The sequence below is a fragment of the Dermochelys coriacea genome, chromosome 14 (genome assembly GCF_009764565.3).
Source record: "Dermochelys coriacea isolate rDerCor1 chromosome 14, rDerCor1.pri.v4, whole genome shotgun sequence".
NCBI lineage: Eukaryota > Metazoa > Chordata > Testudines > Dermochelyidae > Dermochelys > Dermochelys coriacea.
Genome location: NC_050081.1, coordinates 439,038 through 459,910, shown reverse-complemented (window position 1 = coordinate 459,910; position 20,873 = coordinate 439,038). Strand labels below are relative to the sequence as shown.

At 46.9% G+C, this 20,873-nt stretch overlaps 1 protein-coding gene across 5 annotated transcripts; it reads left to right on the top strand.

Moving 5' to 3' along the window:
- Positions 1–68: 68 nt before the first annotated feature.
- Positions 69–20,873, top strand: GPS1 (G protein pathway suppressor 1). 5 transcript variants are annotated; one of them, XM_043496500.1, is made up of 15 exons: positions 69–106; positions 904–1,180; positions 5,258–5,350; positions 10,666–10,847; positions 12,371–12,535; positions 12,759–12,894; positions 13,069–13,146; positions 13,701–13,761; positions 14,206–14,291; positions 14,753–14,847; positions 15,879–15,984; positions 17,930–18,010; positions 18,136–18,273; positions 18,636–18,770; positions 19,608–20,873. In XM_043496500.1, exons 2-15 carry the CDS (start codon positions 1,148–1,150, stop codon positions 19,680–19,682), a joined length of 1,464 nt encoding a protein of 487 aa, XP_043352435.1. In that variant the 5' UTR covers positions 69–106; positions 904–1,147; the 3' UTR covers positions 19,683–20,873. The 5 variants fall into 5 exon arrangements, with proteins under 5 accessions (XP_043352435.1, XP_038227734.1, XP_043352433.1 ...); XM_043496499.1 differs by lacking the exons at positions 69–106; positions 904–1,180 and adding exons at positions 1,216–1,318; positions 2,827–3,030; XM_038371806.2 differs by lacking the exon at positions 69–106 and having other exon boundaries at positions 748–1,180.

The following is a 20,873-nucleotide window of genomic DNA, read 5'->3' as shown; positions in this document are numbered from 1 at the left end:
TCTCGCTGTCCAGGATGGGCACGGCAAGCACCCAGACAGACAGACAGAACATGGAACAGTAATGCGGGTCACCCTCAGTGCCCTGGAGAAGGCGCTGCGGGCTCAGGTGGACGTGGGGGGGGCACTGCACGTTGGGTGGGGGATGTCCCAGGGGGCACCGCACTTGGGGGATGACGTGGGGTGGGGGATCACGCGGGGTGGGGGATGTCCTGGGCGGGGGACACTTCACGTGGGGCGGGGATGTCCCGGGGGACACCGCGCGTGGGGGATGACGTGGGGCGGGGATGTCCCGGGGGGCGCCGCGCGTGGGGGATGACGTGGGGCGGGGGATGTCCCGGGGGGGCGCCGCGCGTGGGGGATGACGTGGGGCGGGGATGTCCCGGGGGTCGCCGCGCGTGGGGGATGACGTGGGGCGGGGGATGTCCCGGGGGGCGCCGCGCGTGGGGGAAGACGTGGGGCGGGGATGTCCCGGGGGGCGCCGCGCGTGGGGGATGACGTGGGGCGGGGATGTCCCGGGGGGCGCCGCGCGTGGGGGATGACGTGGGGCGGGGGATGTCCCGGGGGGCGCCGCGCGTGGGGGATGACGTGGGGCGGGGGATGTCCCGGGGGGCGCCGCGCGTGGGGGATGACGTGGGGCGGGGATGTCCCGGGGGTCGCCGCGCGTGGGGGATGACGTGGGGCGGGGGATGTCCCGGGGGTCGCCGCGCGTGGGGGATGACGTGGGGCGGGGATGTCCCGGGGGGCGCCGCGCGTGGGGGATGACGTGGGGCGGGGATGTCCCGGGGGGCACTGCACTCGGTGGGTCTCGTGGGTACCCAGGAGGGCACTGCAGGCTTAGAGGTACCAGGCGCGTCCCCCACCTCCCGATGGTCAGTCCGGCCAGACCGTGGCTTCTCCCAGCAGCTGCCCGCCGCGCTCTCCGCAGGGCGGGGGGTGTGTGTGTGTGTGTGTGTCTGTCTGTCTGTCCCTCCCGTTCGCCCCCGCCGGTCGGCTCGGAGTCCGAACTCTCCCGAGCGGCAGAGGGGCCGCGGGCCCTTTAAGGACTTCACCTGTCGGGGCCCACGGCTGGGCTGTGTGACCCGGAAGTGAAAGTTAACCGGAAGGCACGGAGCAGGAGTGACCCGGAAGTGAAGGCTCCGAGGGGAGGATGCCGCTGCCCGTCCAGGTCTTTAATTTACAGGTAAAAAGTCTCCCGAGGGCCGGGCCGAGCCGGGGTTGCGGGGGCCGCGTTGCCGCTCGCTGGCTTGTGGCGCGGGCCCGGCCCCCCGTGCGCCCTCCAGGATCCGCTCCGAGCCCCCGGCCTGGGCGGCGGCGAGCCGTAAACATTGGTGCCGGCGGCGCGGCCCCTTCCCCCGCCCAGGCTGGCCCGCGGGTGTCTGTTCCGCCAACGCGGCGGCGCTGGCTCTGGAGCGGACGTCGCGGCTGCCGTGAGCCGGGGCTGGCGGCGGCGGGGAGCGCTCGCTCCCGGGGCTCTGCGCAAGAGGCGTCTGAGGGCCTCGGGCTGCGCAGCCTCTGGGCCGCTTTCGCTGCCGTATTTTCCGGTGTTCAGGTCTCGCCGGGCCGCCCGCTGCTCTCGAGCGCCGCTTCTCCGTGGCCTGGTCTGGCGCGGCGCGGGAGCGGGGTGCCGAAGTCCGCAGCTGTTTGGCTCGGTCAGGGGGCGTGGCGGGCTGCTCGGGGCTGCGTTTCACTGTGCGCCCTTGGTTGCGGCTCTTCCGTAGCCCTGCCTCAGCGTGCATTGGCTTGGCCTGTTGAAAACTGTGTTTTATAATATTTCCTGGAGCTATTTATGCCTCATGCCTTCTTCCTTTAGAATGTATAGCTGCTGACTTCTATGGTCCCTAAATGAAATTAGTTGCAGAATATTCTGGTCCCATTCTAGTGAGTTTATATGCATGGGGTGGCCAAACTTACTGACCCTCCGAGCCACATACGACAATCATCAGAAGTTCAAGAGCTGGGGCTCCCCTGCTGGAGCTTGGGGCTTCATCTCTGTGGGAGCTGCTTGCCCCAGCAGCTTAAGCCCTTGCCCTAGCAGGTGTACCCCATATGGGGCAAAACCCCTGAGACTCCCCTCCCCGCTGGGCAGAAGCCCCTACCCGACCACTCTCCTGCAAGGCAGAAGTCCGGAGCTCCCCCTTCCGTCAGTCTGGTTGGTGGAGAATGCGGGAGGGGGGAACTGCACTTTAATGGTAAAAGCCACATGTGGCTCCTGAGCTACAGTTTGGCCTCCCCTATTATATACTACAATAGTTATTGCTAGCTCCACTCTGCAATATACCATGTACGTTACAGTAGCTGCTGGTTACTTTATTCTACTTTCTGAGAACTATGCTTTAGTTATCTTTTATTTTATTGGACTATGATGGTAAACTTCTCCTGACTGCTGATCTTTCTATAGGAGTTGTACAAACCTGCCAACAGAGCTGGACCAGCTCTTTTGAAACAGCTGGTTAGCAGAAAATTCAGGGAGATTAATCTAGCTTACTTATACCACTCATTACATGAACAACATACAAACAAGCATGTTGAAGGAAGGGACAATATTCCCAGTAATTATAGCAGCTTTGCTGGGCTTCTTTCCAGTCTATTTATTTCTAAAGCAATATTCATTGTGTGCCAGTTACATGTAAGTTCCTGAGGTAAAGGAGTGTGGCTCAGTAAATCAGCAGGTAGCGAGGAAGTGAAGGCTTGCAGTGAAGAGGTAAGAATGTAAGAACCCATAAGCCACTGTTCAAACCCCAAAGGGAGTAGGAATGCTAATCATAGGACTGTCTAGGGACTGCCCAGTGGATCCCTCTGCAAGTTAACTGTCTTTCTTCCCTTTAGCAGCCGGCAAGTTCTGTGTCAGGGAGAGGGGGTGCAGAGAGTCAGGACAGGATGAGGGATAGCTCAGCTCCCAGCTCAGCTTCTTCATCAGTGACAGATCTATACTGCACTCCCCACAGCAGTAGGTCAGACCTCTTCCTTCCGAGTACAGCAGGAGACTTCAGCTTGAGTGCCAGCTTGTCAGCTTGTACACTGCTTTATGAGGTATTTTAAAAAAGAGGGCACTCGTGTGGGTTCAGAAAAACTTGGGGAGTGAGTGAGAGTGAATTGAGTTTTAACTACTCTGTGATGGTGAATGTTTGTACAAAAACTATGATTCCCTGAAAAATGAATAACCAATTTTAGAACAACTGATTGTGTGCATTCTCTTCAGAATCCTAATTCAAAGTTACTGTGGTGAAGGCACTTCTCCCTTTCTCGGGGTAACAGGGGGAATAGGAATCTCATGGGTGGGGGTGATACAGGGTATTGCCCCTTATAGTGATGGAAGAGGACTGTTTCGGTTCTGTACCTGGGCTTTTCCCAGCTTGATTTATACATTATTGTTGTCCTGAGCACTGGTGTATATAATGTCTGGCAGTCTCTCTCTCTTCTGTGGCAACTGAAAAACACTCCTCTGTATACTTATCTTGGCTTGCTTTTACTTTGGGCCTTGGGAGAGTTCACTTCAATCTTCTTGTCACTCAAGTCGTGTCAGCGTTGTGTACTTTGGAGTTGTGCAGTATGTCAGAGCAAATGGGGGAAAACCAATGGGTTTTTTTAGAACTAGGAATTCTGTAACATTCCTGACCCCCTTCAAAATTTTTTCACTTTCTACCCTTGATTCCTGAGGAAGAGGAGAGTCTGAAAATATAGGATAAATTTCTAGTCAGGTCAGACTGGTGGGAAGAAAAGTTGGTGGTACGCTAAGCTCTACCCATGTGAATCATCAAAATGAGACATTGCTTGCAATAGATTGTGCACATGTTTGTTTGTTTGCCAGAAACTGGGAATTGGTGACAGGGGATGGATCGCTTGATGATTATCTGTTCTGTTCATTGCCTCTGGGACACCTGGTATTGGCCACTATTAAAAAACAGATTTCAGAGTAGCAGCTGTGTTAGTCTGTATCTGCAAAAAGAATAGGAGGACTTGTGGCACCTTGGAGACTAACAAATTTATTTTAGCATAAGCTTTTGATGCATCCGATGGAGTGAGCTGTAGCTCACGAAAGCTTATGCTCAAATAAATTTTAGTCTCTAAGGTGCCACAAGTCCTCCTTTTTTTTTTTTTTTTGGAAGACAGGACACTGGGATAGATGGACTTTTGGTCAGACCCAGTGTGGCCGTTTTTATGTAAAATACGATTATCGGTGCTTTTTGCTTTTGCTGGCATCCTTCAGTTTGGGTCCCCTGGGTGAGGCTTGAATATGACCATGGGGTGGGGGAATATGGTGGCTATCTCCAAAGCGTTACTGATTTATGGCATCAAAAAGGGTCATTGCTTGCAATACCTTCTGTGCATCTTTTGACTCTTTCCAGTCCAAGGGCTTGTCTACACAGGGAAATTGACAAGTAGAACTATAGCAGTATAATTATACCACTGTATAGTTACATCAATATAACACCTCAGCTGGACACACTTATTCCAGAATAAGCATGCCTTTTTTCCAGTTTAGTTTGTTGCTTTCAAAGTGACATGCTATGCTGGAAAAAGGCACTCTTATTCCAGAATAAATGTGCTCACAGGGCATTATAATTATATAGCAATAAATTTCCGTGTGTAGACCAGACTTTACCTGAAGCATTTGTTAATTCTTCATAGAGATGAATGGGGCAGTTCACACCTCCGACAGCTACTGTTCCAGGTTTTCTGCAGACCCTGTCAGCAGCTCTTACTTTGTTCATGGTATTTATGGTCCCCCCCCTCCCCCCGAACCAGAACAGCTAGAGACTTTAAAAAAAAAAAAAAACCCAGAGAGAAAGGTATTAGTTTCAGAGAGTTGCTGGTGTGGTGTATGGGTGCGCATTGGGTATTTCCAAGCCCCACTTGTAGTGCTGTCCCTCAGTGGATTACCTGTCTGACCCTGCTCAGAAAAGAGCAGCAGGATGTCTTTTGGAATATGTCATGCATTTGTATGATGCTACAACATGTTTAGAAGATATTCTCATGCTCCTGCATTTTCTTGCTTGAAAAGCTACTGCAAGAGGAAAAGTGCTGTGTGTGAATGGTAGTGAGCAGTTCTCACTCTGGAGGAGCCTTTAGTTCTGAGGAATGGGATTGTGTGTGGGGTAGAATCCTAAAGAGAAGATTTTTCAAGAGCAGTGTCTTCATTTCTCCATTACATGTGTGTTTAAGTGGAATCTGTCTTGATTGTGAACCCATCTTTGAGCAAGCTGTTTCCTGTGGGGATGTGAATGAACCATATTTGACCCCATATTTTCTGTCGCAGGGCGCAGTGGAGCCTATGCAGATTGACGTAGACCCACAAGAGGATCAGCAGAATGCACCTGATATCAATTATGTGGTGGAAAACCCAACTCTGGTATGTACTATTTGGGGGGCAGAGAGATGTTTGTGCTTGGCCTCTCCTCTTGAAGGCTCTATAGAATACTCCACTCTCATTTCCCTCCTGTAAATCTTTAAACAGCAGTCTGACAGCAACTCCTGTATGGGAAGTGATAGAGTAACAATGAGCTCTCCCGTAGCCTCTTTTCCTATGCTAATCTTTTTTGCATCTCCTGGGTTATATTGGTGGTGCACTGTATATTAGCCTTGATGTAACTTCTATTCTGAAATGGCTTAGTGCACGTGTTCTCACAACAAATTTTTTGGTGGCCTCAGAGTGCAGCCACCAACTCTTGCTGGTGGCCATTCTGACAAACTTTCCTGAAAGACCTAGTTAACTTTAGGAAAAACAAATAAACATGTACATATACATGTCCAAATCATTGTAATTTACTAAGGTAGGTTTTTTTTCAGACTCAATCATAAAAATAATGTACAGTTGTATTTTGGTGCCTTTGGCCCCTGCTGCCTCCCTCCCTCCCGTGGATCCCCATTGCCCCAAATGCCTATCCATAGCCTCGTACCCTGCTCCTTGCCTCTTGACCACTGCGCCCTCTAAGACTGGCCCTGCTGAAGCCCCACTGCTCTGGGCTGAAGCCAAGAGCCAGAGCCCTACAGCAAGATTCAGCGTGTGTGGGGGGGGGGCGCGAAGCCCCACAGCTGAAGCTTGGGGGGAGGCTGAAGCAAGAGCCCCACAGGTTGGGGAGGAGAATTGAGCCCACCCCCAGACCCTGTGGCTGAAGGGGTGTGTGTGGCTGAAGTGGGGGAGGGAGGGAGAAACCTGCTTCTGAGCACTGCAGGGAGGGGGCGCTGCTTTGCCTTCTTCCCCATCTCTGCCCAGGAGACTGTTGTGCCCACAGGAAAACCCCTGGTAGCCGTGTGTGGCCATAGTGGCTTCATTTGAGGAACGCTGGCTTAGTGAATCCCTCTGATACCAGTAGGTGAATCTGCCTTTCTTCTCAGGCTTACTCTTTACTCTGAGGTGGTGTTAGCCATGTTTCTTTAAGGGTATAATTATAATGGGGTTTTTATTCTTGGGTCTCAAGCCTTCCAGCTGAAACTGGCTGGAATTGTCAAAGCTAAAGAGTTTGGAAGGGCTGCATTCTCCGCATGTCAGAAGGCAGAACATTCTAATCCTGTACCATTTCTGGTACAGCCTTCAACAGCCGCTCCTCTTTTTTCCTGAGATATTGACCAACTTCAGTTTATTTTATTAACTTTGCAAGGATGGTTGATAAGGCCCAGCCTCTGAAGAGGATACAAATAAAAAATCAAAATATAATATTACAAAAAATGAAGGTTGTAAAGTCAAGCACTTCAAAGTTAGAAAATGGCATCAAGCACTCCAAACAAAAATGGCATTAAAAGAACACTATTAAGGTTGTGAAGTCAAGCACTCGTACATCTGGAAATGCCAAAATTAAGGTTGCCCTTGTGATTGTGCATTATGATAGTCTTTAATTACATGATCACATCCATTTTTTCCCACAGGTCCCCCCAGTCTCATTCAAGGCACAAAATGGATAGTGCTCACTTAATGAACAGCTATTAAATATTTTGTTCCTCATTCTTCAGTGTGTGGCCCCAACCCTTATTGTCTGCACACTGTTCAAACCCTGCTCCAAAGATAGAATTATTAATTTCCTCATGAATTTGATATTATCACTCCAGTACCTCAGTGCTTCACAAATGTTTTTTTTTCCAACACCTTTGTGAGATGAGGGGGAAGTATTATCCTCATTTTATAGGGGACAGAGAGATTAAGGTCAAACATGTCCACTAACTTTAAGTGCTCAATTTGAGAGATCTAGGACCTGATTTTTCAGTGTATGTAGCATTATATAGTACTTCATATGTTCAAAGCACATCTCCCATTGTTTTCAGTTGCAAATGTGAGTGCTCAGCTCTTCTGAAAAATCAGACCAAGACCAGCATCTGTAAAATGAAGAACACACAATTACTAGCCAGCTGTGAAAAGTTTGCTTTAAGTGACTTGTCTGGCATCACATAGAATCTCTGGTGAAGAGGCACTGAGAGAATGCAATTCTCTAGGGTAGTATTCCGCTGCCTTTACCATGAGACCATCCTTTTCTTCCTGCAATCCCCTGACTTATTTGCTATGCTTCTTCTATTATCTATGGGCAGGCTTAGGTCTGCTGTTTTCCCAGAACTGCACTAGGTACAGGTCTTCCAGTGTGGCTTGGGTCCACTGGCCCCTCCCACTCAGTTGAGGGAGAGGGCTTTTAGCTCTCCTGGCAACCACAAGTACTACTTCCAACTTATGCAGCAAATGAAGTGGGAGTCATCTTACACAACCTAGAGCAGATTCATCCTGTGCATTTATTAGGCAGGGGTCCTGTGGGGGGGGAAAATAGATGTGATCATGTAATTAAGACTGTATCATAACACACAAACACAAGGGAAACCTTAACTGGCATTTCAGGATGTTTGAGTGCTTCACTTTGCAACCTTAATAGTGTTCTTTTAATGCCATTTTGGTTTGTGTAATTTCCTAGATTTGAGAAAAAGCAAACCCTATATGTGGTAACGTATTGACACCCACACAGGTAATCAGATGGATTTGAACCTTTGGAGAGCCACTGCACAAATGTCTACCACTTGAGCTAATGGAGTAACAGGTAGCAGTAGTAGGTTGTTCTACTCTATATGTATTGGTACTAGAAGGCAGTGAGACACACTTTGGCAATGGGTTTTCACAGATAATTGCAGACAGCAACAGAATGATGGGTTCAATTCCAGGCTTTGGAGGGGAGTGTGTTTGAGGAGTCAAAGACCTTTCCGTTTGTTCTGTTGCTGGCTTGACCCTTTCAGCCCTGTCCCTGTCTTGTTTATTCCCCAAGTCCCATTCTCTTCACTGGTCCTAGGCAATGTCAGTCTTCAGTACTCCAGCTTCTCCTCTGTCCCAGTTCTCCTCTGCATACTGATTCCTTGTAAAATCTCTCTCCACTGATTCCCAGTTTCTTAGCGCTGCCGTCCCTATCCATCTACTTATTTCCCTCCTTGGCTCCCAGGCCTCCTCCCCTCCCCTGGCCTCTCCTCCCCTTCTCATTTTTTGGTTCAGGCAGCTTTCAACTGTCTGTGGGAGCACTGAAAGCGTAAGGAGAGACCGTTTCTCTTCTGGTGCGTGAACCCAGACTTGAATCCTATCTGCCCTGCAGTATCCCAGAGCTGCAACTGTTTCAGGGAAAGTGTGACACTGGACCCCATATTCTTCATAAAAATATTGTTTATAATATGAATGCATAACTAAGATATTTCACAAGACCTATCTTGCATAAAACATCATTGGAAAGGTTATGATTTACTGAATATGATTATCCTATTTATATGTACGTATCATTTCTGTATCTGAAGTTAGGAATATAAGCTCTATATCAATTGCAAAAGTGTTTGCATCTGGGAAATGCCGACCAGACAGTAGGCAATCAGGCTGAATGGCCATTAGGAAAGACAATGGAATGGGTCTCTGAAGATGCTGATCTACCATCTTCCTGGGGTTCTTTCCTGTGGACATTGCAAATAAATCTTGTCTCATGGTTGCTTTGACGCTGCAAGGTCATGTGACCATGTCACCTGGTACAGGACCTTGAGCTGGTAATTTTCCACTGAAGGGGGGATGGGGATCAGACTAGGAAACAAAAGTTTCCCACCATATGTAAATCCTGTTTAAGGCTGGGAAATGAGTCTATCAAGGTTGCTGATTCTTCACTGAATCCCCGCCCAGGATGACTGCTGGAAACATCTAAGACTGATCTGGGGAGCAGTACTGGGACCCAGGCTGAGAGAGGTCAGCCTGGGAAGGGTATACCTGGAGATTTAAGCTGCAAGCAGTGCAGTTTGAGAAACTCTGCAACCTGCATAAAACATTTAGGGTGAGAAATTACTATTTGTAGTCAATTTCTTTAATGTACTAAGTCTAGTTTGTGTGTTTTTTGTTTTGTTTGCTCAGTAATCTGCTTTGATCTGTTTGCTATCCCTTATCACTTAAAATACAATTTTGTAGTTAATAAACTTGTCTTTGTTTTCTGTAAACCGGTTTGTACAATTCATATCGGGGGTGGGGGGATGTGCAAAAACCTGTGCATATCTCCCTCCACATTGAGAGGGGGTGATTTTTTATGAGCTTGTGCTGTACAGATCTCTCTATACAGTGCAAGACAATATTATTTTGGGTTTGCACCCCAAAGGAGGTGTACATGTGAATGCTGGGTAAATCCCTGAGCTGAATCCTCTCAGAGAGCTGATTTCAGTCTGTCTGCAGCTGGGTGTGCTAGAGAAGACTTGAGGGACTGGCACACCAAAGACAGGCTGAGGAAGCCTAGACTGGTGGAAGGGGTGGGCTTAGCGGGACCCCAGTATATCAGGTGGCATCACAAACTGGGGTCCAACCCATCAGAGAAAGTCCTGCTCAGTCTTGGCTAGAGCATACTCAGTGCTCTAGCCAAGAATCTTTGGGGACGATAGCTGTGAAGACAGAATCTTTGGGGACGATAGCTGTGAAGTTCTGGCAAGTCTTCTGAGCATGTGCAAACTGCAACTCTGCTCTCCCACTCCCCCCAAAAGGTTCAAATCTTAGCCAAATTTGGGCAGATTTTCACAAGTATATGAAAGTCATCTTCCTACCATATATAAATTCCCTCCTCCAAAGCATGGGGGTGCTGGAGATTCTCAATTGAAGAGCCCCAAGAATTGTTTTGCCCATGTTAAAGAATGTACTTTCCCTTACCTTTGTTTTCAGAAATGGCTGAAATTTAAAATAATAATTCAGCCTTAGGCAAACGTGTCTTGGAAATTTGAATGGTTAAAATCAACAAAGTTATTAGTAATTGAAAACGGGGTATGTCTACACTGCAATTAAATACCCATGGCTGGCCCATGTCAGTTGACTTGGGCTTTCAGGGGTTGGGCTACGGAGCTCTTTAATTGCAGTGTAGATGTTCAAGCTCAGAATGGAGCCCAGGTTCTGGGACCTTCCCACCTTGTGGGACCTGAAGAAGAGCTCTGTTCAAGCTCGAAAGCTTCTGTCTGTCTCACCAACAGAAGTTGGTCCAATAAAAGACATGACCTGACCCCCCACTTGTCTCTCTAAAACCTGGAGGGAGACAGAAATGGAGAATGAGTAATTTTCTTGTTCTGATGAGTGGTTTAATGTTTTCAAGTGGGGTTGGGCTGCAGGAACAGACTCTGCAGGACAAGGGGAGGTTGGGGCTTGTGGGCCACTTGGGTATTTGTATTAGTGATGCTCTCTCTGGGCTTGGGTTTTGTTTGCAGGATTTGGAGCAGTATGCATCTAGTTACAGCGGCTTGATGCGGATTGAGCGGTTGCAGTTCATTGCTGACCACTGTCCGCAGCTGCGGGTGGAGGCCCTCAAGATGGCGCTGTCATTCGTCCAAAGAACTTTCAATGTTGATGTGTATGAGGAAATCCACCGAAAACTGTCTGAGGCCACCAGGTACCAGGAGGTGGTGGGAATCTGGAGTGCTTCTTTGGCCATATCAGGGCAAATGCAGCACAGGAAAACCTCTGTGAAAGAGGAGATTTTGTGTAACAGCAAAATACTCCTCGTGGAGATTAGAGGGGAATCTGACATCACATTCCAGTGAACTGACCCTGCCTACACCTTGGGCTCAGTGCTTTCTTAGAGATGAAATACACAGAAGGGTCTGTTTTCTCTGATCTTTCACATTAGTAAAGGTTAAACATGGATGTTGAAGACAAGCTAGACCTTGTAGCTGTTCTCAAATGCCTTATGTACATAAATGCCTTATGTAAAAACAGAGTTAAATTCAGAGTTTAATATCTGGCAGACTGCTTACACCCCTTCACCACTGCAGCCATGAATTCAGCGGCATGCAAAGCCACCTCTGGCTGGGAAGAAAGGGATAGGGTTGCTTTTGCTCTGACATGCAGAGAGATCTGTGCCTTGGGGAGGTTTGGAAATTTAGCTTCTATTGGGTGTTCTGCATTCTCTACATCAAAAACCCTGTTTTAAATGTTCACTTCTCTGACTTAGCCTTTCACAAATTGCAGCCTGGCTGATGAGCTTTGGTTGTTAGTGATTAGTCTTGATACTTTCCTTATTTATCCACAGTTCCCATCTTGATCTTTACAGTGCAGTTACGATGCATATGACATGATTTCTTGATTAATCTGCATTGGATGGGACCCTTCTATTGTGTGTAGAATCTTACTACCTTGCATGGCAATGTATTGATGCTTATTGGTTTCTTGTGGGTTTGGGAGGAAATGTCAGTGGAACAGAATGGGTTTTAAACTGGTTAAATTGTGTGTCTACCTCAGTTAACATAAATCTTGGGAGAGGGGAATTCAATACAAGCAGGAAGCACTGATCTGAGAGAGGTGGAATTAGGCCATTCTCTAGAGCTTCTTTTTTATTGGTGGCTGACCTATAGGCACTTCATTTAAAGACTGGAGGTATTGTGGCCTCCCTTCTTTAGCCTGGCCCTGAAGTCATTTGCATGTTGCTGTCCAACTGGTTGAAACCAATTAGGAAGAGAGCAAAGTGTAGGAAAGTGCACATTTTGTATCTTGTATGGAGGTGCTTGAAGTAGGTTTGGTGACTCTTGATGCTTGTGAAGTGGGTTAGTGGCTCACAGCACCATTATTGACTCGCTAGAATCGGATTTATGGAATAGACTCACTCTATTTTTTCAATTAGTCAGGAACCTGCTTGTTCAGAGCATAACTGTAAAAGGAACATATTTTTTTTGTGGAAGAGGGTTTTTTAACTGGCTGTGACAAAAAACAAGGCAACTTTTAAATCCAATTAGAATGCAAATTTTCACTACTGATTATGGGCTTCCCATTTCCTCTTGCCTACTTATTGTTTAGATGGTTTCTCTTGTAATGCATGGTGCTGTATGCCAGGGGTACTGTACCACATAAATAGCAGGTCCCTGCATTGGAGAGGTTATAGTTTAACAGCCCAATTCAGACTATTGGCTTGACTTTCAGAGAGCTGCAGAACACCCCTGATGCTGTCCCTGATGGTGGGATTGAGCCCCCTCCTCTTGATACAGCATGGGTTGAGGCCACACGGAAGAAAGCCCTTCTCAAACTGGAAAAGCTGGATACGGATTTGAAAAACTACAAAGGAAATTCAATCAAGGAGAGCATCAGGTGAGGAGGGAAAGACTCGACTGGAGTGGGAAAGAGCATTCTGCTTCCCTGGGAGAATATAGCTCAGGGCCTGGGTTGCATTAGATGGGGCTGGGTGCAATGTCCGTTTGAGTGGCACGAACAAGCTTTGTGCCCCTTTCCCACATTCAAACGGAACCCTGCACTTTTCTGAGATTTTCTGCCTGAGTATGCAGCTCACTGCTCTTCCCATCCTTCTCTCCAGGAGAGGCCATGATGACCTGGGTGATCACTACCTTGACTGTGGGGACCTCAGCAATGCCCTCAAGTGTTACTCACGAGCCCGTGATTATTGTACCAGTGCTAAGCACGTCATTAACATGTGCCTCAATGTCATCAAGGTAGGGAGCCATGCAGCGAGGGAATCGTACAATCCACAGAGGAGTCCCTGTCACATAGATGAGTTACACCTTTCTATCTCTGAAATGACATTGGTCAGCCAGCAGGTAGCACTATTTGCTTGTGTTCTGATTTGCTTCCATTGCACTGTTGTATGTCTGATTGCTTCCTTGCAGGTTAGCGTTTACCTTCAGAATTGGTCCCATGTTCTGAGCTACGTAAGCAAGGCAGAGTCCACCCCAGAAATTGCAGAGGTAAGAGGTTTCTTTCCCTTACAGTTCTCAGATGTTTCCTCTGTCTGCTCTGTACCTCTTCAGTCAGGGTTGGCCAGATCTCCCTTCTTCCTTCCCTCACTCTCTATTGGACTTGCTCCATGCATGTTTCCTTCCCTCATTGCCCAAATTCACACACAAGCCAGTGTTCTCCAGCTAATCAGACTTTAAGTCCCATCCCGCTGCGTGGTATACTCTCTTCTCTGGGCTCCACTGCCCCTTTTATCTCCACAGTGACTTGTGCCTGGAGCACTCTCATTTGACCACCTCTGTCCCGTGTTTGCCATTAGCCATAAAAGGCTGGGCACTGTGTGAATGGTGTCCTTGTGGCCTTCCCTAAGGGAGTGGGGTGAAACTACCTTCCTATTGAGAATGCTGCCTATCTTCCCAAATGGGTTCCTGGGTTTTAATATCCCTAAGGCTATCTGGGGATCCTGCTGCTGAGATGAAAGGGAGCTCCCAAAGCAGATCGGCTTCCCCCAGTACGGTTAAGGGATCTGTACAAGTCACTCACTCCTGCTCCTTTCACCCTCTAGCAAAGAGGAGAGAGGGACAGCCAGACACAGGCGATTCTCACCAAACTGAAGTGTGCAGCAGGTGAGTGAGCTCCTCTGCTTCCTGGATGCCACCAGGCAGTCTTCTCGCCCGTTTGCCATTCCTGGGGCTTTACTGAAATCGAGAATGCCTCTCACCCAGCCAAGGAATGCTCAGAATGTTCTCTTTGGTCTCTGTACTTCACGTTCTCTTGGCAGGACGCAAACGCAGTTGACAAGTTTTGAGCAGGGAACCATCCTGGAGATCCCATCCCTGACTGGTTCCTGCCCCTCCCCAAAGTTTCCAAGCCTAGGGTCCCTAGGGCAGTTCATTTCAATCTCTAGAATGTCACTTACTTAACTGACAGTGTCTGCTTCCCTGAAACTGTGGGGCTCTAGCAACTCCTCGGGATCCTGGTGCCCACTCCACTCTTCCATGTCTCTTATTTATGTCCTAACTAGTACATGTATGGTAGTGGACAAAGAACTAACTAAGTCTGATTCCTAGGCTTAGCTGAACTAGCAGCTCGGAAATACAAGCAGGCAGCAAAGTGCTTCTTATTGGCCTCATTTGACCACTGTGACTTCCCTGAGGTAAGAGGACCAAGAGGGGGCTGTGTGCAGGGGTCAGAGGGGAAGCTATGTACAGTATCTGTCTATGTAAGGTACTTATGGGCCCCCATCACGGTAGTATCCGAGCCCACAATCTGTAGTGTATTTGGCAAACAGGATTATCCCCATTTTACAGATGGGAGAACTGAATTACAAAGGAATCTGCCCCAGGTCACACAGGAAGTCTGTGGTGGAGCAGGGAACTGAATTTAGGGGAGTTCCGATAATGGAATTGAAAGGCTGGCTGCTGGGCATTATTCCAGCTTTTGGGGTCTGAGTGAAGGCTGATTTGGGGAGTGTCCATGTTTTTCACTTGGTCCCACTGTATTTGTCAAGGGTCAACTTGTATTCTTGCTGTGGGAGGGTTGGGTCTGGGGGCTTAGCTCCATGTTACAGCATTCAATGATACTTCAGTTCTGGTCTCGCTCTCTGTCCCTCTCTAGCTGTTATCTCCTAGTAACGTGGCTGTGTATGGTGGTCTCTGTGCACTGGCCACTTTTGACCGTCAGGAACTGCAACGCAATGTCATCTCTAGCAGGTGGGTGATGCCTGGGGAAGAGTTTGTGGGATGGATACTGGAGCTTTGCTCAAGAATGGTCTCTGGTTGGAGGTGAGGCATGAGTTCCACTTAGTTCCACTAACCCCTCTTAGTTACGTATCTAAACCTTAAACGTTAGCTGGGATTTCTCTATGAAAAGGCACCAGTTTAGTCACAGATGAGACTTTCATAATAGCAACCTAGGAATTGTCAGAATGGATCGTACAAAGGTCCATCTAGCTCAGTCTCTTTCTCTGACAGTGGCCAGCACCAGATGCTTCAAAGGATGGTGTAAGAACTTCTCAGTAGTAGTTGTGGGATAATCTACACCCACATTAGTAGTTAAAGATTAATTATACCTCTGGATATTCATGATAGCCATACAACTATCCAATATAATAACCCCCTAACTGATAAGGGTGCGTCAGTCTTAAATTGAGGGGGTAAAAGAGTTGTTCTCTCTCTGCTAACCAGCCAGCTTCCCTGGCATGACAGGCAGGTGGCTTGCAGGGAGAGGTCCATAGCATGCAGAGATTTGTGGGAGGGACTTTGGAGGTGCTGGACTTCCTGGCGAGATCCGTGTCCTCTGTGGATTAAAATCTGTTATGCTGAGCCCTACCCTGCTTCTCAGCACACTGTAAGTAAAGTCGTGTTCCCAAAAGGGACGCTGAGCGCTGGTTAGCATAGTGCAGCCCGGTGCTGCCCAACCCTTACAGTACTGATGCTATTTTGGTCCTGATCTGCCCCGCTCTACATACTTTCCTATATTTTATGGAAGGAGGCCTCCAGTACAGGCTTTGCAGGAGGGTCTTGGCTTTCACTGACCCTGGCACCTTTGTTATGCTGAGTCCATCCCAGCCCCTGAGAAAATGGGCCGTCCAGGCTGCTAGAGTGTTAACACTTGGAGCATCATAGGACAGTGAGGAGAGTGTTCATAGCCAGGCATTGGGGTGGTAGTGTTTGTGGGGTGGGGTGGGGTGTGGTGTGTCAATGTCAGGTCCCAGCATCTGACTACTGCTGTGTGTCTACAGCTCCTTCAAACTGTTCTTGGAGCTGGAGCCTCAGGTGCGTGACATCATCTTCAAGTTTTATGAATCCAAATATGCTTCATGCCTGAAGATGCTGGATGAGATGAAAGTGAGTCCTGGGTGAGGAGGAAGCAGGGGGATGTGGGAGCTCAGATTTCCATGTGATGTGTGCGGGAGAGGGTGACACAGGGCCTGAGGGTTCTTCTCTTTTGTCTTAAGAAAAGCAATGTATGTTCAAATTGTCTGAAATTGTAGGTGTTTCATGTTGGACTCTTCTGCTCTGCTTCTTGGTTCTAGGTGGCAGTGAATAAAAATCAGGATTTAATTTTTTTAAATTGATCTTTATTTACATGTTGCTCGTTCTTTACTTCCCATTCTATAGACTTAAATTCTTACAGTGGATGTTTTGTCCTTGTTCCTTTAATTAGTTGCTGGACTGTTACTAAAATTTCAGACTTTGCATTGACATTTTTTCTGACAGAAAAAGCACAATTATGCTGAAAATAAAGTCCGTGGCCTCATCAACAACTGCAGTGTGAGAACATATCTCAGTAGCTAAGGGTGGGATTTTCAACAACCTCCAAAGGGTGTAAGAGCACAAATCTTATTCATTTTAGACAGGAAACCCTGATGGAGTCTAGCCTGGTCAAAGCATTTCAGCTTTCTTGCCTTATGGAAGTTTCAATATATGGGAAGGTGGTGCTGGCTCCAAAAATAACATGGACTACTTGCTCATTAATTTCATGTGTGAATTTGTGGTGGTCTTTTTATAGAAAGGAAAAAATGTTTGTAAAATCTGTAACTCTTAAGAACGTAAGAATGGCCCTACTGGGTCAGACCAAAGGTCCATCTAGCCCAGGATCCTGTCTGCCGACAGTGGCCAATGCCAGGTGCCTCAGAGGGAATGAACAGAACAGGTAATCATCAAGTGATCCATCCCCTGTCACTCATTCCAGCTTCTGGCAAGCAAAGGCTAGGGACACCATTGCTGCCCATCCTGGCTAATAGCCATTGATGGACCTATCCTCCATGAATTAATCTAGTTCTTTTTTGAACCCTGTTATGGTCTTGGCCTTCACAACGTCCTCTCGCAAGGAGTTCCACAGGTTGACTGTGGGTTGTGTGAAAAAATACTTCCTTTTATTTGTTTTAAACCTGCTGCCTATTAATTTCATTTGGTGACCCCCAGCTCTTGTGTTATGAGAAGTAGTAAACAACACTTCCTTATCTACTTTCTCTACACCTGTCATGATTTTGTAGACCTCAGTCATATCTCCTCTTAGCTGTCTCTTTTCCAAGCTGAAAAGTCCCAGTCTTATTAATCTCTCCTCATACGGAAGGTGTTCCATACCCCTAATAATTTTTGTTGCCCTTTTTTGAACCTTTTCCAATATCTTTTTTGAGATGGGGCGACCACATCTGCACCCAGTATTCAAGATGTGGGCGTACCATGGATTTATATAAAGGCAACATGATATTTTCTGTCCTATTATCTATCTTTTTCTTAATTATTCCCAGCATTCTGTTTGCTTTTTTGACTGCTGCTGCACGCTGAGTGGATGTTTTCAGATAACTATCCACGGTGACTCCAAGATCTTTCTTGAGTGGTAACAGCTAATTTAGACCCCATCATTTTATATGTATAGTTGGGATTATGCTTTCCAATGTGCATTACTTTGCATTTATTAACATTAAATTTCATCTGCCATTTTATTGCCCACTCACCCAGTTTTGAGAGATCCTTTTGTAGCTCTTCACAGTCTGCCTCAGTCTTAACTATCTTTAGTAATTTTGTATCATCTGCAAATTTTGCCACCTCACTGTTTACCCCTTTTTCCAGCTCTTCTAAGGAACAAGGTCAAAACATTCATTATAGCAAGTTAAGATTATAAAATGGGAACAAAATAAAGGACTAGCAATGTGTAAAATAATTATTTTAAATTTTAAGAGGTTTTTTTAGTTAAAATTTTAAAAATTTATTTAAAAAAATCATTATTTTTATCCAGCCTGCTTCCTGCTCTAGCTTCTAATATTTTGCTCTTTCTTTTGCATAGGATAACCTGCTGCTGGATATGTACCTGGCACCTCATGTGAGGACACTCTACACGCAGATCCGAAATCGTGCTCTTATCCAGGTAACACTTTCATGCAAACCTGAGGAATGGGTAAGGGTTAGAGGTAGGACCTATCTCTCACTATAAAGTTTCAAAGGGGTGGGGGTAGATGAACCTGGAAACTGACTGTATTTTCTTGTTCTTAGTATTTCAGCCCCTATGTGTCAGCAGACATGCGCAAGATGGCTACAGCATTTAACACCACGGTGGCAGCGCTGGAAGATGAGCTGACCCAGCTGATCCTGGAAGGATTGATCAATGCCAGAATAGATTCTCATAGCAAAGTGAGTGTCCCCACATCTCAGTTTGTTTCTGATGGCAAGTGCTAGGCTGCGGATTGATGCTAATAGCTGGCTAGGGATGCAGTATTAAAGATCTCTGATCACCTTTCCTGTACCACCATCTTGGTTAATAGGAGCATTGCTTTTGAATGATAAGCTCCTGAAGAACTCAGCTTCACTCTTCCTCTCTTTGCTCCTGGAATACTGGTTGAAGCTGCATTTGTCTGTAGTGAGGGTGTGTTTGCCTAGCTGATATGTCAAGGGTTTGAGTCCTGTAGATTCCTTCCATCTGTTGTGTGGAAGGAGCTTCCTAGTAATTGAGCCCATTTCCAGTTCCCGTGTTGAGTTCTTCTTGTTGGTTACAGATTCTTTATGCTCGGGATGTAGATCAGCGCAGCACCACCTTTGAAAAGTCCTTATTAATGGGCAAAGAGTTCCAGCGACGTGCCAAAGCCATGATCCTGCGGGCAGCAGTCTTGCGCAACCAGATACACGTAAAGGTGAGCAAGAGCCTCTTCGTCATGGAATCTGAGGTAAACGGTAACCATTTGGATGATGTGGTACAGAGGGGTAAAAGCTGGTGACTAGGGTCTCTAGAGAAAGAGGTTTTCTGTACCCACAAGAGGATGGATTCTGAGAATGTTAGAGAATGGAGCTTGCAGCTAGCAGGACAGATCCTGGTTACTATTTACTCCAGTCAGTAGGTGAGTAGCTGGTTAAATTACAAGGGATTTAATTATTCAAACTTTTATTTTCATGAGGGAAATTGAAATACATATGTTGACTGGAGAAATCCTGCCCAAGAGATGGTTCCGCAGGACAGTGCCCTGGAGAGAGCAGGCTGACTGCTGTATAAAGTGTTCATGGGATTCTATTGATGCTGCCATAGTATGCTCATACCTGTGGTATCTAAGTGCCAAATGGCATTCAAGTTGTGAATGGGTATTTGAGTCAAGTTAGGTGACCAATCACACACCTTGAATAGCTGAAGTGAATAGTTTGCAAATACTCAGTCATTAAACTATAGTGCAAATATTTGTGAATAACAAATATTTTGTAAAAATAGTGAATGATGTATTAACAGAAAAATGATTGAAACTTAAGATTTATTTGAAACTAAATAAAAGCTTTATGCTCCTGGTGTGTAGGACCCACTCCCTCCTCCCAATGCTTGCTGGGAAAGAGGGAAGGCTGAGCTGAGAATGCAACTACCCTGCTGTATGGTTTACTTGTGCTGAGCATGCCCTCTTTGGGAGTGTTCTGTGTTTAGAGGCCTGGTGCAGGGGCAGTTCCAGCCCATCACTAACCAGGGCTGTATTTTGGTTTTCTTATTGCAGTCTCCTCCACGAGAAGGTAGCCAAGGCGAGCTCACTCCAGCTAACAGCCAGTCCCGAATGAGCACCAACATGTGAAAATCTTCATGTACAATCAAAGAACCTCCCCCTTTCCCTGCCCCAGTTGTTTGTCCTATGTCCTAACCACAGACTACTGAGCTTCACAAACTATCCCTGTCTCTCTCTCTCTCTCATATTGGAGCTGGGAGAGTCAGGGCTGATGGTGGGGGCTAATGTTCAGATTCGGATGATAATTTAATTCCTTTTGAACAGAAGCTGTCACTAAATGCAGCATCCCTGGAATTGTCCATCATTTCAGTGCTGGTTGCATGTTCTCTGCCCTCTCCTCTGTATCCACCACCCCAGAAAGAACTCATAGTATATTTCAGAGAGAAGCTGATCTTCGGTCTCTTCAGCTGCTATTAGCTTTCCAGGATCAGAACTGCAAAGGAAGATTGTAAGTTCAATGGATGGGAGTGTATCTAAAGGGAGACTGTTTTACTGACCTGAAAGTGTTGCCTTGTCTCTGAGCAATGCAGTACTTTTCCTTTACTTCAAAGCCCTCAGACTGAAATGCTCTCAATGGTATGGGCCCAGCATTCAGACAGAGGGGAGCTCCTCTCAGGAAGCACATTCTAGGACTTCTCACCCACCCTGGGAAATATGGCACCACTTCTGCATACTCAAAGGCATTTATTTCAGGTTGTTGCACTTATCCTGGATCCAACCTCTTTCAGTCTGGCCTGTCTGTTTTTCAAAGGCCTGTTTCCTAATTTGTTTCCACATGCGTATCACTTGGCTTTGGATTTTGGTGGTGGTTTGCCACTGCGATAAGGCTCCATCGTGTGCAAATACTGTTGCTTGTCCATTTTACTTCATCAGAGTACAGTGGCTTCTTAGCCTGTGCACCAGTGGCTCCTGGTGGCATGAGTCAATGCCATAGAAATACAACACATCAGGTCTGGGCAGAAACCAAAAGAAGCCAGCCCAGGTACCTGCTCGGCAGGTGCATCTGTCCCAACTTTCCTTTTATGAATGGGTTTAAGGTGGCAGCCCAGACTCGTATAGTGTTGTATTAATGAGCGTAGTTAAGTGTTGAATATTCTGGAATTACAGCAACTTGGCATTCATTCAGTCCCATAGGACAAAGTTAAGAATTTTGATCCAGCCCTGATGGTCCAGCAATTTACTACAAACAAATGTTGTTGTTTTTGTTTTTAAAATAAGTCATTATCTCTAGTTCATTAAAGAAGGTAATTAAAAAGCTCA

Bases quoted from the DNA above. Each gene is read 5' to 3' on its own strand.
- GPS1 (XM_043496497.1), top strand. From the start codon at position 2,878: ATGAGGGATAGCTCAGCTCCCAGCTCAGCTTCTTCATCAGTGACAGAT. The intron at 12,536-12,758 runs GTGAGGAGGGAA...CCTTCTCTCCAG, and splicing joins TCAATCAAGGAGAGCATCAG to GAGAGGCCATGATGACCTGG. The intron at 14,848-15,878 runs GTGGGTGATGCC...GTGTGTCTACAG, and splicing joins CGCAATGTCATCTCTAGCAG to CTCCTTCAAACTGTTCTTGG.